Raw genomic sequence first — 24,555 nt, 5'->3', positions numbered from 1 at the left:
AGAATTTTTGGTTTCCCAATATATATAGAAGTTATATGTACACTATACATGCGTGCTACATCACTTCAGTCATGTCTGACTCTTTGCAACTCCTTGGATTGTAGCCCACCAGGCTTCTCTGTCCATGGAATTCTCCAGGCAAGAATACTGGAGTGGGTTGCCATGCCCTCTTCCAAGGGATCTTCCCAACCTGGAGATTAAACTGTGTCTCTTATGTTTCCTGCATTGGTAGGCAGGTTCTTTACCACTGAGCCACCAGGGAAGCCCAATGTCTACACTATACTGTAGTCTAGTGAAAAACACCTTGAAAAACAATATACACACCTTAATTTTAGAATACTTTATTGCTAAAAAAATATTAACTATCATCTGAGCCTACAGTGAGTCACAGTAGTAATATCACACAGATGTCATAACACATATAAAAATGACTGAAAATTACCAAAACATGACACAGAGACACCAAGTGAGCAAATCACCTTACTATCACAGTGATGTTGAAAAATGGCACTGATAGACTTCCTCGATGTATGGACGCTATAAACCTTCAATTCATAAAAAACATAGTATCTGCAAGTGTGATAAAAGGAGATAAGCCTGTATAGACAATATTATAAACTTCACAGTTGCTAACAGATTAGGTCTTAATTGTTCTCACCACAAAAAAAAGAGAAATGACAACTACATGACATGATAGAAGTATTAGCTAACACTAGCTAGTACAAAAAAATGTATCAAATCAACATTTTGTACACCTAAACATTTACAGTTAATTAAATGTCAATTAAATGCCAAGAAAATTAATTTTTTAATTAATTTATTTATTTTAATTGGTGGCTAATTACTTTATAATATTGTGGTGGTTTTTGCCATACAGTGACATGAATCAGCCATGGTTGTACATGTGTTCCCCATCCCGAACCCCCCTCCCACCTCCCTCCCCATCCCATCCCTCTGGGTTGTCCCAGAGCACCGGCTTTGAATGCCCTGTTTCATGCATCAAACTTGAACTGGTCATCTGTTTCACATATGGTAATATACATGCTTCACTGCTATTCTCTCAAATCACCCTACCCTTGCCTTCTCCCACAGAGTCCAAAAGTCTGTTCTTTACATCTGTGTCTCTTTTGCTGTCTCTCGTACAGGGTCATCATTACCATCTTTCTAAATTCCATATATACATGTTAATATACTATATTGGTGTTTTTCTTTCTGACTTACTTCACCCTGTATAATAGGCTCCAGTTTAATCTACCTCATTAGACAGAATAAGAGACACAGATGCATAGAACAGTCTTATGGACTCTGAGACAGAAGGTGAGGGTAGGACGTTCTGGGAGAATAGCATTGAAACATGTATATTATCATATGTGAAACAGAACACCATTCCAAGTTCAATGCATGAGACAAATGCTAGGGCTGGGGCAATGCGATGACCCAGAGGGATGGGAAGGGGAGGGAGGTGGGAGGGGGGTCCAGGCAGGGGAACACATGTAAACCCATGGCTGATTCATGTCAATGTATGGCAAAAACTACTACAATGTTTTAAAGTAATTAGCCCCCAACTAAAATAAATAAATTTATTTTAAAAAATAAATAAAGTTATTTTAAAAAATAAATAAATTTATTTTTAAAAATAAATAAATTTATTTTTAAAATAAATAAAGTTATTTTTAAAAATAAATAAAGTTATTTTTAAAAATAAATAAATTTATTTTAAAAAATAAATAAAGTTATTTTAAAAAATAAATAAATAAATAAATGCCACTAAAATGGTTCATCCTTAGAAATTAAAAAATAATAATAATAATAATCTACCTCATTAGAACTGACTCAAATGCATTCTTTTTAATGGCTGACTAATATTCCATTGTGCATATGTACCACAACTTTCTTATCCTTTCATCTGCAAATGGACATCTAAGTTGCTTCCACATTCTAGCTATTGTAAACAGTGCTACAATGAACATTGGGGTACACGTGTCTCTTTCAATTCTGGTTTCCTTGGTGTGTATGCCCAGCAATGGGATTGCTGGGTTGTATGGTAGTTCTATTTTTAATTAATTTTTTTAAAGGAAAGGAATTCTCATCATTTTGTCCTTATACTTACTATCTTATTGCACATGTTGATAGCCAGGATTAGAATAGCCAGCCAATCAAAAAAAGAAGGGACATATGTATGGCTGATTCACTTTGCCGTGCAGCAGAAACTGACACAACAGTATAAAGCAACTCTACTCCAATAAAAAATAAATTAAAAGAAGAGCCAGCCAAGTAGCAGTAGCAGAAGCAGTAACAGAGTTTACCATACACCAGCCCTTGTTCTAAGCACTTTAAGTTTTTAACCTACTCTTTTGAACTGTGGTGTTGGAGAAGACACTTGAGAGTCCCTTGGTCTGCAAGGAGATCAAACCAGTCAGTCCTAAAGGAAATCAGTCCTGAATATGGATTGGAAGGACTGATGCTGAAGCTGATTCTCCAATACTTTGGCCACCTGATGCCAAGAGACAACTCATCGGAAGAGAACCTGATGCTGGGAAAGATTGAAGGCAGGAGGAGAAGGGAACAACAGAGGATGAGATGGTTGGATGGCATCACCGACTTAATGGACATGAGTTTGAGAAAGTTCCGTGAGTTGGTAATGGATGGGAAGCCTGGCGTGCTGCAGTCCATGGGGTCACAAAGAGTCAGACATGACTGAGCGACTGAACTGAACTGAACAGAATTCTGACAACTGTATAAAGTAGGAATTATTATCTTCATTTTGCATGTGAGAAAACTGAGGCAAACAAGAGTTAACTTGTCCAAGGTCAAAAAGCCAGTAAGTGGCAGACAAAATTTTGTGCCAAGGCAATCTGTCTCCTCCCAAGTTCATATTTTTTACCAGTACTATTTACTGCCCATTATTCACCTATTTTGGTGGGACTGAGGAAGGGGAAAAGAAAACTGTTAGCTGCTCAGTTGTGTCCGACTCTTGGCAACCCCAAGGACTGTAGCCCCTGCCAGGCTCCTCTGTCTGGGGAAGGTGGGGGCAGAGGGTGTCATCAAAATTAATATGTATATCCCCCATTCAAAGATTTATTTGGACTTTCCTGATGTCTCGGATGGTAAAGAATCCACCTGCAGTGCAGGAGACCTGGGTTTGATCCCTGGGTTGGGAATATTCCCTGGAGGAGGGAATGGCAACCTACTCCAGTATTCTTGCCTGGAGAAGCCCATGGACAGAGGAGCCTGGTGGGCTACAGTCCATGGGATCACAAAGAGTTGGACACAACTGAGGAACTAAGCACAAAAAAGATTTATTTAAGTATTAAAATTTGAAGAAAATATTACTCTGTTCTTCATTTTCTGCCTACCCAAACAGCTGTTTGTCTATAGTCCCAAAAATCTTTGTATTGGGTTCATGTTTAGACTCTTTAACTAAAATGTCCCTTGATTGTCTTCATTTATGTCTGTTAAGTGCCTCTCTAGCTACCAGGAAATCTGAGCAGTAGTTCCTACAGTTCTGTTAGAGTTCCTAGAGGACCCCCGCCCTCTAGTGGTCCCATGCTGCTATGCAGCCAGATAAAGCATTTCTAGAAATCGCTTCAATGACTTTTTTTCCTATAACAGGCACCATGGCAGAACACACGTAAGAAAAAAATTAAAAAGCAAACAAAACTTATGATAATGGGGGGTAGGGAGGGAGGGATAAACTGGGAGATTGGGATTGACATATACACACTACTAAATATAAAATAGATAATAAGGACCTACTGTAGAGCACAGGGAACTTGACTCAATACTCTGTAATGATCTACATGGGGAAAGAATCTAAGAGTAGATATATGCATATGCATAATTTATTCTCTTCGTCATACACCTGAAACTAACACAACATGGTGAATTAACTATATTCCAATAAAAAAAACTTTAAATTTTTTAATTTAATGTAAAGAGTAAACAAAAGCATTTACAATGGGTCTTAATGCACTATTGTATTTAACAGAGGAGATGACACTGATCTTAGGGAAGAACATTGTCTCAATGGACAGTTATTTTAATCCTGACTCAGATGTAGTCTTTAGTATACTAGAGCTTTTTAAAAAAGAACGTATCACCCCCATATCTTGATAATTTTCAAAAAGGGACTGAAAATAACAATTCTCATTCTGAAATAAGCACCACTCCACATGATTTCAACCATGGTTGCTATGAAAACTCTACCAGACTTAAGGGACTTGCAAGTAAAAGCAATTCTCTTCCTATTTCTTTTTTATATATATCTGCTATTTATTTACTTATTTTGGCCACGCTGGGTCTTCATTACTGCATGCGGGCTTTCTCTGGTTGCAGTGAGTAGGGGATACTCTCTAGTTGGGGTGAATGGGCTTCTCATTGTGGTGGCTTCTTCGTTGCAGAGCATGGGCTCAGTAGTTGTGGTGCGTGGGCTTAATGGCCAGTGACATGTGGCGGTTTCCCATACCAAGGATTTAACCCATGACCCCTGCACTGGCAGGCAGATTCTTAACCATTGGATCATCGGAGAAGTCCTTTCTATTTCCTTTCTTTCTCAAGAGAATGTGTGATTGATGGGGAGCTCATAAGTACGAGTTCTAGTCACAAACCATATGTATTTTCCTTATGTATGGTTAAGAAGCAATAACAGAAATGATTTTTCTTAAAAGCTAGAAAAAAAGCTAAACATAACTGAAGTGCAATGTAATCTTAGCCAGTTGTGATAACTGAGACAGTAAGCCACCAAATTCATCATCCCTGGCCTACATGATATCCAGATTTCCTTTTCCCAGGCCATGGAGTCTATGTACTAAAAGAAAATTCATCTTCAACACTACTTTCTTGGGCCCTAATATTAACTGACTCTGGAGCATACAAATGAGACTTTCTGCCAACTATGACAAAGCATACAAGGAACACTTGACAGCATGTAGCTAGCAACAGCCAAAGTGAGAATGAGTCATAAAAGGAAAAGCCCAACTTACTGATTCCTAGTCACGCTTCTCTAAAATCACCATTAACAAGTATTTAATGAGTATCTACTACCTAGAAAGGCATATGTGAAGTACTGAGTAGATAAAAATGAAGACATGACCCTTATACCCAACAAGTGACAAATTAGTTAAGAGGAGAATTTCAATCAGTTCAGTTCAGTTCAGTCGCTCAGTCGTGTGCGACTCTTTGTGACCCCATGAACCGCCTCCCTGTCCATTACCAACTTCCGGAGTCTACCCAAACCCATGTCCATCAAGTCAGTGATGCCATCCAACCATCTCATCCTCTGTCGTCCCCTTCTCCTCCTGCCCCCAATCCTACCCAGCATTACGGTCTTTTCCAATGAGTCAACCCTTTGCATGAGGTGCCCAAAGTATTGGAGTTTCAGCTTCAACATCAGTCCTTCCAATGAACACCCAGGATTGATCTCCTTTAGGATGGATTGATTGGATCTCCTTGCAGTCCAAGGGACTCTCAAGAGTCTTCTCCAACACCACAGTTCAAAAGTCTCAATTCTGCGACACTCAGCTTTCTTCACTGTCCAACTCTCACATCCATACATGACCACTGGAAAAACCATAGCCTTGACTAGATGGACTTTTGTTGGCAAAGTAATGTCTCTACTTTTAAATATGCTATCTAGGTTAGTCATAACCTTCCTTCCAAGGAGTAAGCGTCTTTTAATTTCATGGCTGCAATCACCATCAGCAGTGATTGTGGAGCCCAAAAAAATTAAGTCTGACACTGTTTCCACTGTTTCCCCATCTATTTCCCATGAAGTGATGGGACCAGATGCCATTTTAGTTTTCTGAATGTTGAGCTTTAAGCCAACTTTTTCACTCTCCTCTTTCACTTTCACCAAGAGGCTCTTTAGTTCTTCCTCACTTTCTGCCATAAGGGTGGTATCATCAGCATATGTGAGGTTATTGATATTTCTCCTGGCAATCTTGATTCCAGCTTGTGTCTCTTCCAGCCCAGCATTTCTCATGATGTACTCTGCATATAAGTTAAATAAGCAGGGTGACAAGATACAGCCTTGACGTACTCCTTTTCCTATTTGGAACCAGTCTGTTGTTCCATGTCCTGTTCTGTTGCTTCCTGACCTGCATACAGGTTTCTCAAAAGACAGGTCAGATGGTCTGGTATTCCCATCTCTTTCAGAATTTTCCACAGTTTATTGTGATCCACACAGTCAAAGGCTTTGGCACAGTCAATAAAGCAGAAATAGATGTTTTTCTGGAACTCTCTTGCTTTTTTGATGATCCAGCAGATATTGGCAATTTGATCTCTGGTTCCTCTGCCTTTTCTAAAACCAGCTTGAACATCTGGAAGTTCACGGTTCACGTATTGCTGAAGCAATTCTCCAATGGCTTGGAGAATTTTGAGCATTACTTTACTAGCATGTGAGATGAGTGCAATTGTGTGTTAGTTTGAGCATTCTTTGGCATTGTCTTTCTTTGGGATTGGAATGAAACTGACCTTTTCCAGTCCTGTGGCCACTGCTGAATTTTCCAAATTTACTGGCATATCGAGTGCAGCACTTTCACAGCATCATCTTTTAGGATTTGAAAGAACTCAACTGGGATTCCATCACCTCCACTAGCTTTGTTGGTAGTAATGCTTTCTAAGGCCCACTTGACTTCACATTCCAGGATGTCTGGCTCTAGGTGAGTGATCACACCATTGTGATTATCTGGGTCGTGAAGATCTTTTTTGTACAGTTCTTCTGTGTATTCTTGCCACTTAATATCTTCTGCTTCTGTTAGGTCCATACCATTTCTGTCCTTTATCGAGCCTATCTTTGCATGAAATGTTCTCTTGGTATCTCTAATTTTCTTGAAGAGATCTCTAGTCTTTCCCAATCTGTTGTTTTCCTCTATTTCTTTGCACTGATCACTGAGGAAGGCTTTCTTATCGCTCCTTGCTATTCTTTGGAACTCTGCATTCAGATGGGAATATCTTTCCTTTTCTCCTTTGCTTTTCACTTCTCTTCTCTTCCCAGCTATCTGTAAGGCCTCCTCAGACAGCCATTTTGCTTTTTTGCATTTCTTTTCCATGGGGATGGTCTTGATCCCTGTCTCCTGTACAATGTCACAAACCTCTGTCCATAGTTCATCAGGCACTCTAACTATCAGATCTAGTCCCTTAAATCTGTCACTTCTACTGTATACTCATAAGGGATTTGATCTAGGTCATACCTGAATGGACTAGTGGTTTTCCCTACTTTCTTTAATTTAAGTCTGAATTTGGCAATAAAGAGTCCATGATCTGAGCCACAGTCTGCTCCCAGTCTTGTTTTTGCTGACTGTATAGAGCTTCTCCATCTTTGGCTGCAAAGAATATAATCAATCTGATTTCGGTTTCGACCATCTGGTGATGTCCACGTGTAGAGTCTTCTCTTGTGTTGTTGGAAGAGGGTGTTTGCTATGACCAGTGCGTTCTCTTGGCAAAACTCTATTAGCCTTTGCCCGGCTTCATTCTGTACTCCAAGGCCAAATTTGCCTGTTACACCAGGTGTTTCTTGACTTCCTACTTTTGCATTCCAGTCCCCTATAATGAAAAGGACATCTTTTTTGGGTGTTAGTTCTAGAAGGTCTTGTAGGTCTTCATAGAACCGTTCAACTTCAGCTTCTTTGGCATTACTGGTCAGGGCATAGACTTGGATTACTGCGATATTGAATGGTTTGCCTTGGAAACGAACAGAGATCATTCTATCGTTTTTGAGATTGCATCCAAGTACTGCTTTTCGGACTCTTTTGTTGACCATGATGGCTACTGCATTTTTTCTAAGGGATTCTTGCCCACAGTAGTAGATATAATGGTCATCTGAGTTAAATTCACCCATTCCAGTCCATCTTAGTTCGCTGATGCCTAGAATATCGACGTTCACTCTTGCCATCTCCTGTTTGACCACTTCCAATTTGCCTTGATTCATGGACCTAACATTCCAGGTTTCTATGCAATATTGCTCTTTACAGCATCAGACTTTGCTTCTATCACCAGTCACATCCACAGCTGGGTATCGTTTTTGCTTTGGCTCCATCCCATCATTCTTTCTGGAGTTATTTCTCCACTCATCTCCAGTAGCATATTGCAAGGAAGATCATCTTTCAGACTGAGGGGATAAGTAACATTCCATGAGCAGCACTTGAGCCATCCTTCTGGGACAGGAAGGGTGTTTCACCAAGCAGGTAGAGAAGGGAGGCAATTCTAGGCAGAGGGAACTGTAAGCATGCAATGCCCACAGTGCTGATAGCTTATGAAGAGTGAGTGTGCTGAAGTAGACTGAGAGGGAAAACTGAGAGTTGAGGATGAAGCGGTACTTTGGACATTCATCTGCAAGTGAAGGACAATTGTTAAAGGTTATCAATGAGTAGGGGAAGAAGGGGCACGAGTAGGGTTTGGTTTCAGCCCTGGTGTTCTGGTGGCAACATGGAAGCTGAATGGAGCTGAGGCAGCTAGAGGCAAGCAGACTATAAGTTATCAGAATGGAGGAAGTGAGGGCTAACAAAAGCTCACCTGACAACCCTGAAGGCAGATGTCAATGTCTGAGGGGGGTTGAGCTGGAAAAAGGATTGTCCACATTTTCTACCCCAAAACTCCCTTGAAGTTCAGGATAAATGTTTACCTATCCATGATGTGCATGCTAACTCACTTCAGTCGTGTTCAACTCTTTGTGACCTTATGGACTGTAGCCCGCCAGGCTCCTCTGTCCTTAGGAATTCTCCAGGCAAGAATACTGTAGTCAATTGCCATTCCCTCCTCCAGGGGATCTTCCCAACCCAGGGATCGAAATTACGTCTCCTGCATTGAAGGCAGAGAATTGAATCCCGGTTCAATTCCTGGGTCAGGAAGATCCACTGGAGAAGGGATATGCTACCCACTTCAGTATTCTTGGGCTTCCCTTGTGGCTCAGCTGGTAAAGAATGCGCCTGCAATGCAGGAGACCTGGGTTCCATTCCTGGGTTGGGAAGGTCCTCTGGAGAACCTACACCCCTTTCATTGAAAGCATGGAGTCTTAAACCACTGGACCACCAGGGAAGTCCCATTATGAGTTAAATTGAAAAAAAGAGAAAAAAGAAGCACCAATATCACTGATTCATCTCCTGTGAGTATCACTAAATGACAACTCCAAAATCCTGGCTTCCAAAGTCTATGACTCTCACTTTAGTTCTATCTCAAGCATTGATTCCCTTTATTTTTGCCCATCATAGTTCTGGAATATGAAATGTGGCCTAGATCACGAAGCTAACTTGAAGCAAATGAAACTGTACCAGCAAATAATAAAAACAAATTGTCTCTACAACGAGCCTCTGTGGGTTGAGAGCCATGAGAACAGAGGTCAAGCCTTTACCTCTTAAAGGCTCCATCTCTTGAAAAAGAGTTAATAAAGTGTCCTTCTATTACCTATTGGCCCACCTATATTGGGTCAGTTAAATTAAAAAGAAAAGGAAGCAAGCAAATGAGAAGACAAAAGAGACGCTACCTTTTTCCGTAATTTTAATTACCATTATTGCACCAATACAGCATACATATGCTTTATATACATATATCTTAAACATCATTTTCAATTTTTCAGCAATTCAAATACATAATATATTATCATCTTGAGAATACAAAGAACACAACATACAGGAAGATTGAGAAAATAGGTTCCCAGTAGTTATTAGTCACTAGTGATTCTATAGACTTTCCTTCTAGTGTTTTCTATTGGAATTTTTAAATGTCCTGCCATGGCTCTGTAAGAATAGAGCTGCCTGGAACCAGAAGCAATGAAAACAAAATGGACCCAAAGTTAAAAAAGAGCCAAGAAGAAAATCTAAGAGAGAGAATCTATTTAAAAACTAAACGTAAGGACTCCCTTCAGCCAGTACATATCCAAATAGGTACTAAGGGAAGAGGTGAGATCCTCACATTTCACTCTCAAAATTGCCCCTTGACAAATCAGATAGCTGGAGCCCGTTCACCCAAGAGCCAGACCCCTTCACAGCATTGTAAAAGGAATGGTGGGCAGACAGAGGGAAAGTGGCAGGGGAGCTACTTGCTTCTCACATAGCCCTGGTGACAAGTATTACAGCCCTCATCCGGGCAAAATCTATCACAGCTAAAGCCATGGCTCTCCAGCTTCCTTCATCAATGACAATATATGTAATATAGCAGCTTTCTGCTGAAGAGCTGGTGGATTCAAAAAGTAAGTGTTTATGAAAAGGGGCCAGATACCCAGGCAGCAAGGCAATGTGGGTACTGATCAACAGTTAAGTGCGTTCAACCTCTCTACTCTACAAATGAGGTTAAAAACCCCAAACCCTTTAAACTTTCGGTCAAATAATGGGGCCGTTACAAAGTAACACCAGGCTTCAGAGACAGCAGCAAAATGGAGCTGCAAGAAAGTGACTGTTTCTCTAGAATATAACTAGGAAAACACTGCCCCTTGAGCCTCCTTCTTCCAAGAGACAACCACTGGTCAAAGATGCTGCATTGTTCGACAGACACAAGAGTGGAAGCGCCACAAACACAACCCTCTTATCACAGGAAGGGACATGTAAACGCGCTAGAGGGTAAGGGGGCTGCACCCACACTGGATGTTCACTCAACAGGACAAGCCTGGGGGAGGGGACACAGCAGAGACCCAGGACGCAGGTCTTTCCTCACACCTACCCCCTATCAAAATTCTGAATCTGTAAACACTGAGGTCAGTCTGTCCATTTTTAGAGTCTTCGGCTAATGGAAAAGAAGTTCCAAGGTTTTTGTCTCCCCTGAAATTGCTAGAAAGGGCTTCACAAAGAGGCACGCCAGGGTCTTGAGATGATTCTGAAATAAGAATTTAAAGATGGAGAAAATTTTTAGAGACGGTAGGGACTATTCCCCCCTCAGAGACCCTGGCCTTTTGAGCCCTACAGAGGCAGCCACAAGCATCATTAAGACCCACTGCTTCCCTGCCTTGACAGCAAACAGGAGCCGAGAAATACTTTCTTGGCTGCACTCCAAGGAACAGCACGGGGGGTGACACCACCAGCCTGAATGCAATGGAGAAGCTATGAGAACGATTGTCCAGAATTTTGGTTCTGGGGAGGGAAGTGGCTCCGAGCCCCCCCTCTCAGATTGGTGCCCTCAAAGTCATTGTTATTCTTCATGTCTCTCCTGAACATCCCGCCAATGCTCTTCAGAACTGGACCCAGTTGGATGGCTGTGGTGCCTGGTTCGTAACAGAGCTGGTAAGAGAGGAGAACAGAGACAGCCAGAAGCATATTAGGATAGGGACTCCATTCTTAAAAGTTTCCAAGAAATCTCTGCCCAGAATTCCTAAAACTGTACTTCAGAGCAATTCTGCTCACCAAGCCCGGCACCAGGCTACCCAAGTTCCATCCTGCCTGCGTGTGTGCGTGCTAAGTAGCTTCAGTCGTGTCCAACCCTTTGTGACCCCATGGACTGCAGCCTGCCAGGCTCCTCTGTCCATGGGATTCTCCAGGCAGGAATACTGGAGTAGGTTGTCATTCCTTTCTCCAGAAGATCTTCCCAACCCAGGGATCAAACGCACGTCTCCTGTGTCTCCGGCACTGCAAGCGAATTCTTTACCACTGAGCCACCGGGGAAGCCCAAGCTCCATCCCACAGTGATCTTATCCCACCATCCCAGCACTGCACTCCTTACCTAGAATTCCTGCCAAACACCATGTGTGACCTACAGATGCCCTGCTTCCCCAGATCAGAGATGTTATTAGACTGGCACACATCACTGATAGCCCAGTTCAGAGGATGGTGGTTTCCCTACACTGATACCTAGATGCAGTGCTGAAGTCTCCCCACAAGTCATTGCTTGCAGAAACTGGAGCTGGTGCTGGTGTCGTGACAGGAGCAGGAGAATCCAAATCTAAAAGGATACCTGAGTACAATGTAAGAGAAGAAATAGAAACAGGGAAACATAAACTTATAACACACAAAAACCTACACACAAGTTCACAGCAACTTTACTTGTAGTAGCCAAAAATGCAGTCAACCCAGATGTTCTTCTGTGGGTGAAACATACTGTGGTACATCCATATGATGGACTACTACTTAGCAATACACAGACTATTGATATGTATCAATACAACCTGGTGAATCTCAAGGGAATCATGCTGAGTGAGAAAAGTCAATCCCAAAGGTTATACACTGCATGATTCCATTAACATTCCTGAAGTGACAAAATTAAGAGATGGAGGACAGATTAGTGACTGATTGCCAAGGATTAGGAACAGGGGAGAGGGTGAAGAGGGAGGAAGGTGTGGTTAAAAATGGGGGACACAAGGGGTCCTTGTCCTGGTGGAACTGTTTGGTGTCCTGAGCCTGGTGGTGGATCCAGGAACCTACACCTGATAAAACTGCACAGAACTAGAGCTGACCCTTAAACAATGTGGGTTTGAACCACATGGATGCACTTACGCATGGACTTTTTTCAATAAACACTCAGTACAGTACTATATGATCTGTAGTTAATTTAATCTATAAATATGGAACCACAGATATTGAGAGCTAACTGTGAAATTATACACAGATTTTCTACTGCACGGGACAGGGGTGGGCAAGAGGTGGTCAGCGCACAAAAGCTCTGCATTGTTCAAGGGTCAACTGCACACACAAATGAGAATACCTAACCATGAACAAATCTAAGGAAGATCAGTAGACAGTCTCACTGTCAATTCTGCAAAATGTTACCATTGAGGTTAACTGGGTCAAGAGTACATGGGATTTCTTATTTTTTACAGTTGCATGTGAAACTAGAATTATTTCATAACAAAAGGTTTAATTTAAAAAAATAAAAATAAATAAACCTTAGATATTATCCTCAGTGCCTTCTGGCAACACTTACCAAAAGAAGTAGCCTATAACCACTTTTACCTCAAAAATTCCAGAAAGAGAAAGTCTGCTCCTATAAGCAATCACTTATAATTGATTAATGATATAATTTTAAACAAATAATATTAAATTATAATTAACTAATTAATGATATAAGTTATAACTGCCAGATTCTAACACTATGTTCTCTAATCTCAGGAAAATTCCTTTTCAAATTCTAATTTCTCATCTTTTAAACGGAAATGACTATATCTCTTCTTGTTTCCCACTAGACAGTAAGGAAAAACAAAAATATACTCATTAACCCAGATGTTGTCTAATTTCCTCTCAACTGCCCTGTGAAGAAATGGAAAGGATTGAGAAATAACATTCACTGAATGATAACTACATGCCAAGTACTGAGCTAGGTGCCATCACATCATTTTACCCTCAGAGTCTTGGGCTAAGTTTTACATCTCCATCTTACAGGTAAGGATACTAAGACTCACAGAACCTAAATGTTACCAAACACATCTAGATAAAAAGTAACAAAGCTATGACCAAAATCTTCGTCCATCCGACTCTTGGGCCTACCAGCATTTCACCAAGGTCCAATGAAGGAAACAGTCTTTTCAATATCTACCCATTTTTAGCCAAAGAATCAACAAGATACCATGACTCTCAGCTCACTAGAAAAGCTTTAATCCATTGCTGGAGGCCGCCAGAGTCAACTTGTCAGTGCCAAGTGCCTTTAATAGCGAAACCACTGACACTCTCCTTGGCAAACAGGTATTACCAATAAAACCTTAAGCTATGATTTCTCAAAGTTAAAAGTACTAGAGAGATTTACCTGCATCACTACCTCCATGATTGGATCTTGGTATGGGTGGTGGAGTGACATGATTGCTGATGGCAACTGAGGAGGATGGAGGGGGAATTGTGACTTTGCCTCCAGGTGGGGGTGGGAGTAAGCTGAGGCCCCCAGTCCCTGCAGTCTTGGGCTTAGAAGCACCTCCTTTCTTGGTTGTAATGTTCTACAAAAGAAAAAAACGGAAGGTGAGAAAAAGAAAGAGAAGTCATAGGCTTATGGAAATACAAGGAGAGGTGGGGGGGACCATACTCACCCCAATACTCAACTTGATGGTCTGCCCTTCCTTGAAGCCCAGATCCAACTTGGGACGACTATCCATTTCCTGAGATTCTTTGGAAATCTCAGATTCCTGTTTTACCCACCTTCAATAAAAGGGTACATTATTTTAACTGGGATTCCCTGAGAGAAGAGTTTGACACACCAATCTGAGGCTAACTTATCTGAAACATGATTACAGAAAGCAGAGTAAGGGAACATGAGACATAGAAAGGAAAGGAAAAAAAAGCCAAGAAAGAGGGCAACTGGAGTTCAATACCACTGGGGAACTATACACAATGGCAGATTAAACGTGTCCCTCCACAAGAGGACACTTGGCCACCAATTTCCATCCCCGTGATTGAGGGCCACCCCAGACGGGGCATGCTGGTTGCCCCCCTCACTGACTGGGTGGCTTTCCACAACTTCAGAAAGTTCTGAGGCAGAAAAACTTGCCCTTTTCTACCAGTGTGCATGGTGCTATTCACTACACCTAAGCCAAAAGCAAATGGGCTGAAGAAATACCACAACAGGCACAAAACGTGTCAGTTACATGTAGTGACAAATCTGCCATGTAACTCCCCACTATCTCACAGAAAGCCCTGCTGTTACTGTTACCCCCCTCCTCAGCCCCCTAAGAGCTATGGGAAAATTCCCCAGAGGAATAAATAGCAGCATCTTCTCAAACCAGTGTATAGTGGATTAAAAACATATTCCAGCTATAAGGAGAGAAGAGATACAAAGATAATGGAAGAAAACAGTGAACGGGATGATTCATAGTCACAAGACCTAGTCTACCAAGTAAAGAAAGCAAGAGGTAAGAGACAGTACCCACTCAATGGAGGGGCAGCATTCCCCACACACTCAACCTGGTAACTCAGGACACGCTTCACTCACTTGAAGTGATCTTGCAGAGAGACATTGAAGTCAAAGGCATCACCCCGATCTGAGAAGCCAATGCCAATGAAAGCGCTTCGCCCTGTGAAAAAGATAGGAATCCTCCCAACAGGAAGCATGCTTGGGGCAAATGCTACCCAATGAAAATATAATAGTTACCATAACTAGACAACCTCTGTGAATGTGAAAGATTCTCTCAGGATTAGCAAACTGCATGCAGCTCATGGGCCAAATGCTGCCAGAGCTTGTTTTTGTAAATAAAATTTCACTGGAACAAAGCCATGCCAGTTTGCCTACATATTATCCACAGCAGCTTTCATACCACAGTGACAGAACTGAGTGGCTGTGAGAGACCATGTGGCCCAGACAACCTGAAATGTTTATTATCTTGTGTCTTTAGAAAAAAGTCTGCCAGCTTTTGACTGGAGAAAAGATGCCTGCCATAAACACAAATGATGTAAAGTAGTTCCACCAAAAACTCTGCAACAATGAACAGGCAGTATTTGCCAGTTCTTTGGTTAGACATATGTTCTGATTTATTTATGTCTACTTTTAATCACCTCTTGAACTTGTGTTTATAACTATTACAAATAACATGTTAATCCTTCTAGCAACTGGAGTTAACTTTGGACAAAGAAAACAAAATTTTAGTAAACTGAAGTAAGATAAATGCACACACTTCCGTCGATGTGCATTAACTATTTTCTGAATCTCAATTCATTCAAAATCCCCAACCCCTTACCAGTTCCATCCTGGATCCGGATTACAAAGTAGCGGCTGGAATCAGTCACTGTCTCCACGGCAATACCAGGATATTGTTCTACTGGTGCCTGAGCAAACAGTTCCCCTGACAGGTAAGAAAAAGACTTCTTTAAGCAAAGGAAGCAAAAAGTCTAAAATTCAATTAGCAAGTATTTCCATTCCAGTCCTCAATTTGAAGATATTTATAAAAAAAAACACCAAACCAATATCCTTAATATGGTAGAGGGTCACCAGTAGATTACCTGAAACTTTATCCTCGAGTTTGATATAAGCAACCTTCCCTTTTGAAGTGATTCGGAGGCGACCAGTCCAATCAGGTTGATCTAATTTCCAGTCGGATGCCCTAGGATAGAAAAATGGAAAGTCTCAGGCCTCCGGTCCATCTTTAATGTACCGAAAACCTACACACAATCATTTGCCATATTTCTATTTCCCTGTCCTGAATTACTTACTTTTCCTGCCTATTAAATAATCAAAAGACTAACTCATGATTCTCTCTACAAAGATGCCTCAGGTTACACACAGTCCAAAGCAAATAGAAGAAATGTTACTACTGAAGTCCAGTAAGTATCAATAAAAATATGTAAAATTACCAAAAAAAAGCAATTTAAAAATTTATCACAATGACACTATTTACGTAATAGTATTCTGCTGATCAGGGAACAACAAAGCCTACTAAACGAAATATACTGGGTAACAGAAGACTCCCAAATCCCTAAATGTATTATCTTTCACTGAATTCAACCAATATTTACAGAGTGTGTATTAAGTCACAGGCACTATTCTAAGTACTTGGGATACAAGAGGCAACAAAGTTGAAAGCTGTCATGAAGCTTACAGGAGATAGATAATAAAAAAGAAACAGTAAATATGTAAAATCATTAATAGCTCAGAAGGTGCTAAATGCTAAGGTAAAAAGAAAATGCCAGGGCAGAAAAAGGAGCTCAGGAAGGTAGTGGGAGAATGAATAGGTTGCAGCTTTCAAAAGGGTGGTCAGGGCAAGCCTGACTAACAAGGTAAAACATGAAGGAAGTGAGAGTTACTCATGCAGATATCTGGAGGAAAAGCATTCCAGGTGTAGGAAACAGCTGGTGCAAAGATGCTAAGATGGGAGCAAGCCTGCTATATTGCCCTCAAGCAAGGAAGCCGCTGTGATTAGAATACAGAAAGAGATGAGGTGGGAGAACTAACTGAGGGACAGATCATGTAGGGTCTCACAGGCCACTCTAAGAACTCTAGCTTTCAGTCTGAGTGAAGGAGAAGCCATTAAAGCAGAGATGTGACATGATCTCCCTTTTATTTCAAAAGGATTACTTTGCTGCACAGGGCAGAGATGCAGCGATACGAATGCTGAAGCTGGGGATTAGTTAAGAGACTACTGTAGTAATCTGGGGGAGTCACCATGGTGACTAGGAAGAGAAAGGAGCAGAAGTGGGTAGACCATGGATATATTTAAAGCAAAGGCAGCAGGATTTTCTAACGAATGGATGCAAAGTAGAAGAGAAAGAGAGGCACCAAAGACAAAGTCAAGGAGGACGTCAAGGTTTTTAGCCTGAACAGAGGAGTTGCCAATAATTGAGATGAGAAAGACTACAGGTAGAACATCTCTGGAAAGAAAGATTAGTAGTTCAGCATTGGCTCTGTTAAGTCTGAGATGTCTAATAGATTTTCAAGAGGAGATACAGAGTATACATGTGAATATAAGAAGCTGAACTTCAGGAAGACATGTAGATTAGAGATACAAATGGAAACATTACAAAACACTGAATACTTATAATCTGTGTTCTAGATGAATTTGAATGAAATCTAAGACATTATTTAAACATGAACCAATTTTACAAAACACTGCATTTGTGATTCTGTTTTGCAAGCAGTATGGAAAAGGGAGGGCAAGGTGACAGTTAGTAACTCATCCCTTGGGAACCTAGAGACTAACACCTGCAGTTAAGAAGGTAACAATCAAGTATACCTGGGTAAACATACGTTTAACAAAATGGTAAACAAATGGTGGACAGGAAGACATGAAAATTTAAATTAGGACAAATTCTGAACAGGATTTTACAACATACATCTTTGTCATGCCCTTCTCTCTTGATGTCCTATCTCAAAGACCCCCAAGTACCTGAATATGATCCAGTTCAGAGCGCACTCTAGAAGTCCTTGTCTATTAAATTTTTTAATGAGCCGTTATTTACTCCACTCTTCTGTCATGAGGTAGACATAGTGTGAATGGGCTACTGAAAATACTAGGAACAAGTTTACCAGATGCGCTTCTTTGGACAGGTTCCTTGGTTTATTTGTATGTCTGGTGGCCAATATTTAACAAATTCTCAGTAAGTGAATGGATATTCACCCAGCAGTTTCCCTCAGCCCTGAACCTTAACTCCTCTCCAACTCCCCAGACCTAGCCAGGGGTACTAATGGTTTTTACTGGTCTTCAAAACCGACTTCACATATTTTCGTCTACCTTGGCAATAAATCTTACAGCAGCTATATGGAATAGGCATGAAAGCCTACTGTGTTGTTGCTGTTCATTCACTCAGTCGTGTGTGACTCTTTTGGGACCCCACAGACTGTAGCCTGACAGGCTCCTCTGTCCATAGGACTTCCCAGGCAAGAATACTGGAGTGGGTTGCCATTTCCTTCTCCAGGGGATCTTCCCAACCCAGGGATCGAACCCACATCCTGAGCCACTAGGGAAGCTCACTAAGAAGGCTGGAGATTGAAAAACCTACTGTCTCTCTCTAAATGAAGAAAAGGACAATATAGCACAGTAACAATCCTTAACTTCAAAGTCTAGCATTCTTTTCATTACATTAAATTAGTTGAGGAGAAGGGTAATGATAAATAAAAAAAGGTTTTACAGGTTAAGAACCATTTTCTAATCATTTATAAGTTTCCCATCAACCTAAATTCTCCTTCTGTAAGTCTGGTCAGTGAAAGTCTGAGAAGCAACAGCTTTACAGGTGAATCAACAGTTTATACAGGTGAATCAAAGTCAATTATTCCCTCTCATCTCAAAGAAAGCATTTCTCCCACTTCCTATAAAGTCCAGTTTTTCCTTTAATGGCAGCCTAGAGAATAAATTATGCTCATAATATAAAATGAGTTCTGGTAAACAACAAAAAAGATTACACAGACACAAAGACAGAAAAGTACTATTTATCAAGCACCTGTTCCAGGAGTTATTATGCCCATTCTTGTGAAAACTGAAAGAATCTCACAAAGTAAATAATATTATACCCATCTTTATAGATGAGAAAACTAAAGTTCAAAAGATTTAAGTGACTTGCTAGAGGTAACCCAGAAAATAAATGAGATTCACAATTCAAACTTAATTCTGCTCTCTTCACTAACAGTGGTTGATATAAATAAGCCTCTTGTAGGATAAAATGTTAGTAATAAGCATGGAAAACATAGAATGACAAGAAAAAGGGTAAAAGAGGAAAATTAAGAAATTGCTTTGATGGCTCAGAGCAGTTAACTGACATAAGAATAAAGGATAAAGTAAAAGTGAAGATAGAGAATGCAGATGGGTAAAAGGTGTTTTTAAAAGCGTGAAGCAAAAGAAAAAGGCTTCCCTGGTGGCTCAGTCGGTAAAGAATCTGCCTGCAATGCAGGAGACTCGGGTTCAATCCCTGGGTCAGGAAGATCCACTGGAGAAGGGAATGGCAACCCACTCCAGTATTCTTGCCTGGAGAATTCTATAGACAGAGGAGCCTGGCAGGCTACAGTTCATGGGGTCCGAATGAGTCGGACTGAAAAAGAACTGAAATCCACTTAAATGTGTATCATATCTTTTAGGAAGTTTTAATACCTAAAGTTAGAGGTCATCAGCTATTTTACCATATTTAACAGATCAAACAATGCTAATTTAAGTGTAACCTATTAATTCTTTTCAGCCAACATTTACAGAGTCTCCACTATGTGCAGGAAACTGTGCTAGATCCTAGAAAATGTTTAAAAGATCTTCTAAAGTTTAAGAAGACCTCAAGTTGTTCATGGTCTAGTCTGGAAAACTGGAAGAACAAACAACCAATTAGAACACAGAAGGAAGGCAAGTGATAGAGTCAAGAGCAGGTACTATGGAGGCACGCAGAGCACACCTAAGCCAGAACAGAAAGGTCAAGGAAGGCTGGCCAAAGGAGGAGAGGTCTCAGCTGACTCACAGGTATTAATCTCTGTGACTATCATCAAAAAGCATGTAGAGTCTTATTCGGGGTCAGCTGGGGTCTGACTGAAAGCTTGAAATTAGGATTACCTTTTAAGGTACAACCCACAGGGTATAGTGCACAGGTCAGCAACCACAAAGATACTGATTCAGGATGAATGAACCTCTGATAAGAAGTACAACATAAGACACAGGGAGAGGGTAATTTTTAAGCCAAGGTAACAAGTGCCAAGAGGAAAATCATGCTGGTGATGTGAGTCAGAGAGAGAAATCAAAACATTATATTTATAGACTGCTTTACTGTTTACTAAATTCTTTTTAGGAAATTAATTTTTAATTATTTTTCACATTTATTATGATTTCATTTAACCCTCCAAAAACTTCTAAAGGTACATAGCTAGAGAAGGTTTTATTATCACCCCCCCCCTTTTTTTTCTATTTTACAGATGAGAAAACTTAGGCTTGGAGAGGCTGAAAGATTTGTCTCAAATCACACAGCTGTTAAATTGCGGCTCATACTCATATTTTTTAACAGGTAACCCAGTGAGTTGCATGTTAAGTCTTTGGACTGCATGACTGTAACTTTGGACAGCATCCTAAGGCCCTCATAGTCATTGGATTACAAGGTGGTTAATTAGCCCTCCAGATAAAATGCTGTGTTAACTCTGAAAGTAAAAGCTATATGAGAAGTTAAGAGGGAAGGAAGGTTTGAAAATACTATAGTATCACCTATACTATAATATCTTCAATAAATAGAAAATACATTGAAGAGAAACAGACTAGACAACCACTGGAAAACTTGCCATCATTTGCCCACTGACAAAAGAGCTGAAGGGAAAAATCATATGGTGGATGGTGGTATTTGGTGTCAAGACTGAACTGCACAAAAGACAAATTATCTCATCCAGAGAGGGGCCTACGACACAAATCACCAACAAATGCGCACGAGGTATTGGAAATGGGGGTTGCGGGGGGAGGGAGGGATGGGAAGATTAAGGATGACAACCTGAAGGACGCAGGGATGAGCGAAGGAAAGGTGACTAGTCAAGGCGCAGACACGACAGGAGGATAATGGGGAGCAGATGATAACCCAGAGGGGCCCGGGTGGGGGGAGAGCGGTGGAAGGGTACAGGATGGTAATTTTTAAAAGGCGGAAACAAGGCTGTCGGCAGTCCAGAGTGGGGGGAACAGCAGGGGGAAAGGATGACAACAACCCAGGTGGCCAGGCTAGCAAGGTAACAATCCAGAGGCAGCAATGGCAGGGACGGGCGGCCTGCTACCTGAGAAACAAGGTGTCAACCCCGACCGGGTGCGCGCGTGCCGCAGTGACTCGAAGTTAGTACCTGTAACCGCGGTTGGAGGCCCGAGGCGGAATCCGGTAGACGCTGACGTCAGGCTTCACACACAGTACAGACTCGTACTCCAACTCGGACGCCATCTTGGCTCTGCTCAATGGGCCGCTGGGGGCGGGGCGTCAGCCGGGGGGGCGGGACGTAGAGCCGGGGAAGTTGAGTTCTAAAACAACTTCCGCTTACGCACTTCCGCTGACGCTACTTCCTCGAGAGTTCCGCGGGCTTACTGAGATTAACCTCCGTTGGCGCGAGTTGCGGAAGCCATGTTGAAACCTGGAAACGGTGAGGTTGCGTGAATCACCATCTTGGATAATGGCAAGGATGCCCTCCAAGTGCGTGATTCACGTTAAGGATATCTCCATCCTCAAAAAGCGAGGAGGGAAAGCGCCATCTTGCTCTCGGCAGGTACCAGCAGTGCTCTGGGAGAACGACTACCTTCTTGAAGCCTGGCGAGTTTTTTTTCTTCCAAGAGTCACTTCTTAACCGTAGTTTCCAAGCAGAAAAGAGGTATCCGCGGGTCTGTAATCCCAAATTGGATACCTAAAGAAAGTGTATGACCCAGGCCTAGACATGGTGGATTTTAATCTTCCAAAGTCCAAACTTCAAAAATGCCGGGGCTGATCCATTGCCTTATAATAACTCCTTTTTATCTCTGAGTTTCGAGAATGGCACCTGTTGAAATAGCCTGCCACACTTTCAGTGTGTACTCTGATTATCTTGTTTGGAAATTTTGCCCATGTTAAGCTGTAAATAGACTTCCCTGGTGGCTCAGATGCTAAAGAATCCGCTTTTAATGCAGAAGACCTGAGTTCTATCCCTGAGTCCAGAAGATCCCTTGGAGAAGGAAATGCCAACCCATTTCAGTATTCTTGCCTGGAAAATCCCATGAACAGAGGATCCTGGCGGGATACAGTCCATGGGGTCGCAAAAGTCAGACACGACTGAGTGACTAACACTAAGCTGTAAATGAGATCAGTTCAATTCCTAACCAGTTGTGACAGCACTATGAATTATTTAATAGCCGCTATTTGCTCTCAGTTTTATTATAATGGTAAATTCTACAGCAGTGTCTCCATAAACACCTGCCTTGTACACTCCAAATTTAAACTTGCCACAGCAGTCACCTAATTGATTTAATTAACACAGAGGGCAAGTGGAAAACCGAGATACCAACTCAAGTCAGTCTGACTACAACAGTGGTCTAGTCACCACTTCATCATGTTGACTGGTTGGAAACCTGTCTAATTTGTCTGCCCTGGGTAACAAAGTGATATCTTAAAACTCAAAAATGAATCATAATATCTAGCCATTATAAGGATGTGGGGAATCAACTACTCACTGTGTGCTGGAAGGTAGTGGTACAGCATTTCTGAAGGTAAATTTAGAATTGATTAATATCTTGTATGTAACATTCAATGTAGCAAATCCACTAATAGCTATTTTAGAGCAATAATTTTATGTATGCAAAAAAGTATATACAATGATGTTTGTTACAGCATTGTTTGTGATTGTGAAAAGTGGAAACTAGGTAAATGAATATCAACAGAAAATGGTTAATGGCGTATCTATTACTATAGGGTGCTTTGAGAGGTATTTGTGTGTGTATGCTGTGCTCAGTCATGTCTAACTCTTTGCTACCCCACGGACTGTAGCCAGTCAGGCTCATTTGTCCATGGGATTTTCCAGGCAGGGAAATTGAAGTGGAGTGCCTCCTACTCCAGGGAATCTTCCTGACCCAGGGATCAAACTCAAGTCTCCTGGATTACAGGCAGATTCTTTACTGTCTAAGCCACCAGGGAAGTCCTTGTTAGTCTATAATATAAGCTTCCCTCATAGCTCAGTTGGTAAAGAATCTGCCTGCAATGCAGGAGACCCTGGTTTGATTCCTGGGTTGGGAGGATCCCCTGGAGAAGGAAATGGCAACCCACTCCAGTATTCTTGCCTAGAGAATCCCATGGACAGAGGAGCCCGGCAGGCTATGGTCCATGGGGTCGCAAGAGTTGGACATGACTTAGCGACTAAAGAGAGAGAGAGAGATAAATAAGTAGAGATATGTAGCTATTAAGGCCATAAAGAGGTCCAAGATTTTTTTAAGCAAACATTCTCATAATTTCAATCATCTTCATTTACTTAAGGTTTCCTGAATTGTCCATGTTCTTCATATTCTTCATACCTTTGCATTCATCAAACCTTCCAACCTAGCCTGTCAATTTGGCAAACTAGTATGGTCACATATCAGCTGAAATAGTACCTCATCGTGTGACTTTGCCAGGTACCTTAGATGAACCTTCTCTAATGCTTCCACTTGCTTCTATTATATCTTTTTGTTTTACCTAAGGTGTTATTCTTCTTCAAATATCTCCCACTAAACCTATCAGCTACATAAGGCAAGAATTTTGCCTTTTCAGCACCTAGCACGATGCCCTTCACACAGTAGGTAATAATGGGTGAATAATACAAGATTTCTACTTAAGTCCCGTCATTTAGCTTATTTAAGTTGGCCATTTCTCCCAAATCCCCCAATTTCAGGGTCCTACATATACTTTCCAAAAAATTCAAAGACTATGAAAGAAGCTTTTGGGGGGAAGGGAGTGATGGAAATACACTATCTTGATTGTGCTGTTAGTTGCACAAAATGTTTATGATAGTCAAGACTCAAGAAAATGTGTACTTAAAATGCATGCATTTTGTTATATGTAAATTATAACTAAATAAAATGTATTTTTAAAACTTTAAAGTCCACCTTGTGCTTCTCAAGATCCATCCCTCTGTCATCCTCCATTGAGTTGACTACTATAAACAATTTTTTGTATGTTCTTTCTGGTATTTTCTATGTATTATGCATTTATAAGTGTATGTGAGTCTATGAATGTTCACAAATGAAATCATACATGCTGTCCACATTTTGATTTTTACCTGGCAATACATCAAGATACCTTTTTATACCAGTACATATAGGTAGGCCTCAAACTTTTTAACATTTCATACATTCCATTGAAAGACTACCTATAGAATCTTTTCAAACTACCTGTGAATTAGATTAATGAGATTTACTTTCAAAGAATCAGCCTATTATTAGAAGGTAGAAGTACATGCGTGCATGCATGCTAAGTCACTTCAGTCATGTCTGACTCTTTGCGACTGTATGGACTGTAGCCTGCCAGGCTTCTCTGTCCATGGGATTCTCCAGACAAGAATACTGAACTCAGTTACCATGCCCTCCTCCAGAGGATCCTCCTGATGCAGGGGTTGAACCATAGTCTCCATAGTGTCTCCTGCATTGGCAGACGAGTTGTTTACCACTAGCACCACCTGGGAAGCCCAGTACTCTTTGCTACACCATGGACTGTAGCCTGTCAGGCTCTAACCATGAAATTCTCCAGTTAAGAACACTTGAGTGAGTAGCCATTCCCTTCTCCAGGGGATCTTCCCAACCCAGTG

General features: G+C 41.2%; 1 protein-coding gene across 3 annotated transcripts in view; it reads right to left on the bottom strand.

The window, feature by feature from the left end:
* NECAP1 (NECAP endocytosis associated 1) overlaps window positions 1–21,209 on the bottom strand; it is a 36,589-nt gene extending 15,380 nt beyond the window's left edge. The window contains exons 1-8 of one of the 3 annotated variants that reach the window (XM_081587951.1): window positions 21,106–21,209; window positions 15,834–15,934; window positions 15,572–15,676; window positions 14,830–14,911; window positions 13,931–14,039; window positions 13,657–13,840; window positions 11,772–11,874; window positions 9,480–11,204 (exon numbers count right to left, since the gene is read on the bottom strand). In XM_081587951.1, coding sequence (XP_081444077.1) covers window positions 11,156–11,204; window positions 11,772–11,874; window positions 13,657–13,840; window positions 13,931–14,039; window positions 14,830–14,911; window positions 15,572–15,676; window positions 15,834–15,934; window positions 21,106–21,200 — 828 coding nt within the window. In that variant the 5' untranslated portion in view covers window positions 21,201–21,209 and the 3' untranslated portion in view covers window positions 9,480–11,155. Of the gene's footprint in view, window positions 1–9,479; window positions 11,205–11,771; window positions 11,875–13,656; window positions 13,841–13,930; window positions 14,040–14,829; window positions 14,912–15,571; window positions 15,677–15,833; window positions 15,935–21,105 lie in introns of those variants that run through there. The other 2 variants (XM_081587952.1, XM_081587953.1) reach the window with 2 other exon arrangements.
* Window positions 21,210–24,555: the final 3,346 nt, after the last annotated feature.

The sequence above is a fragment of the Giraffa tippelskirchi genome, chromosome 4, assembly GCF_054371585.1.
Source record: "Giraffa tippelskirchi isolate mGirTip1 chromosome 4, T2T-mGirTip1v1.2.pri, whole genome shotgun sequence".
In the NCBI taxonomy this organism is placed as follows: Eukaryota; Metazoa; Chordata; class Mammalia; order Artiodactyla; family Giraffidae; genus Giraffa; species Giraffa tippelskirchi.
The sequence above is the reverse complement of the archived record's forward strand: the minus strand, read 5'-3'. Positions and strand labels throughout refer to the sequence as shown.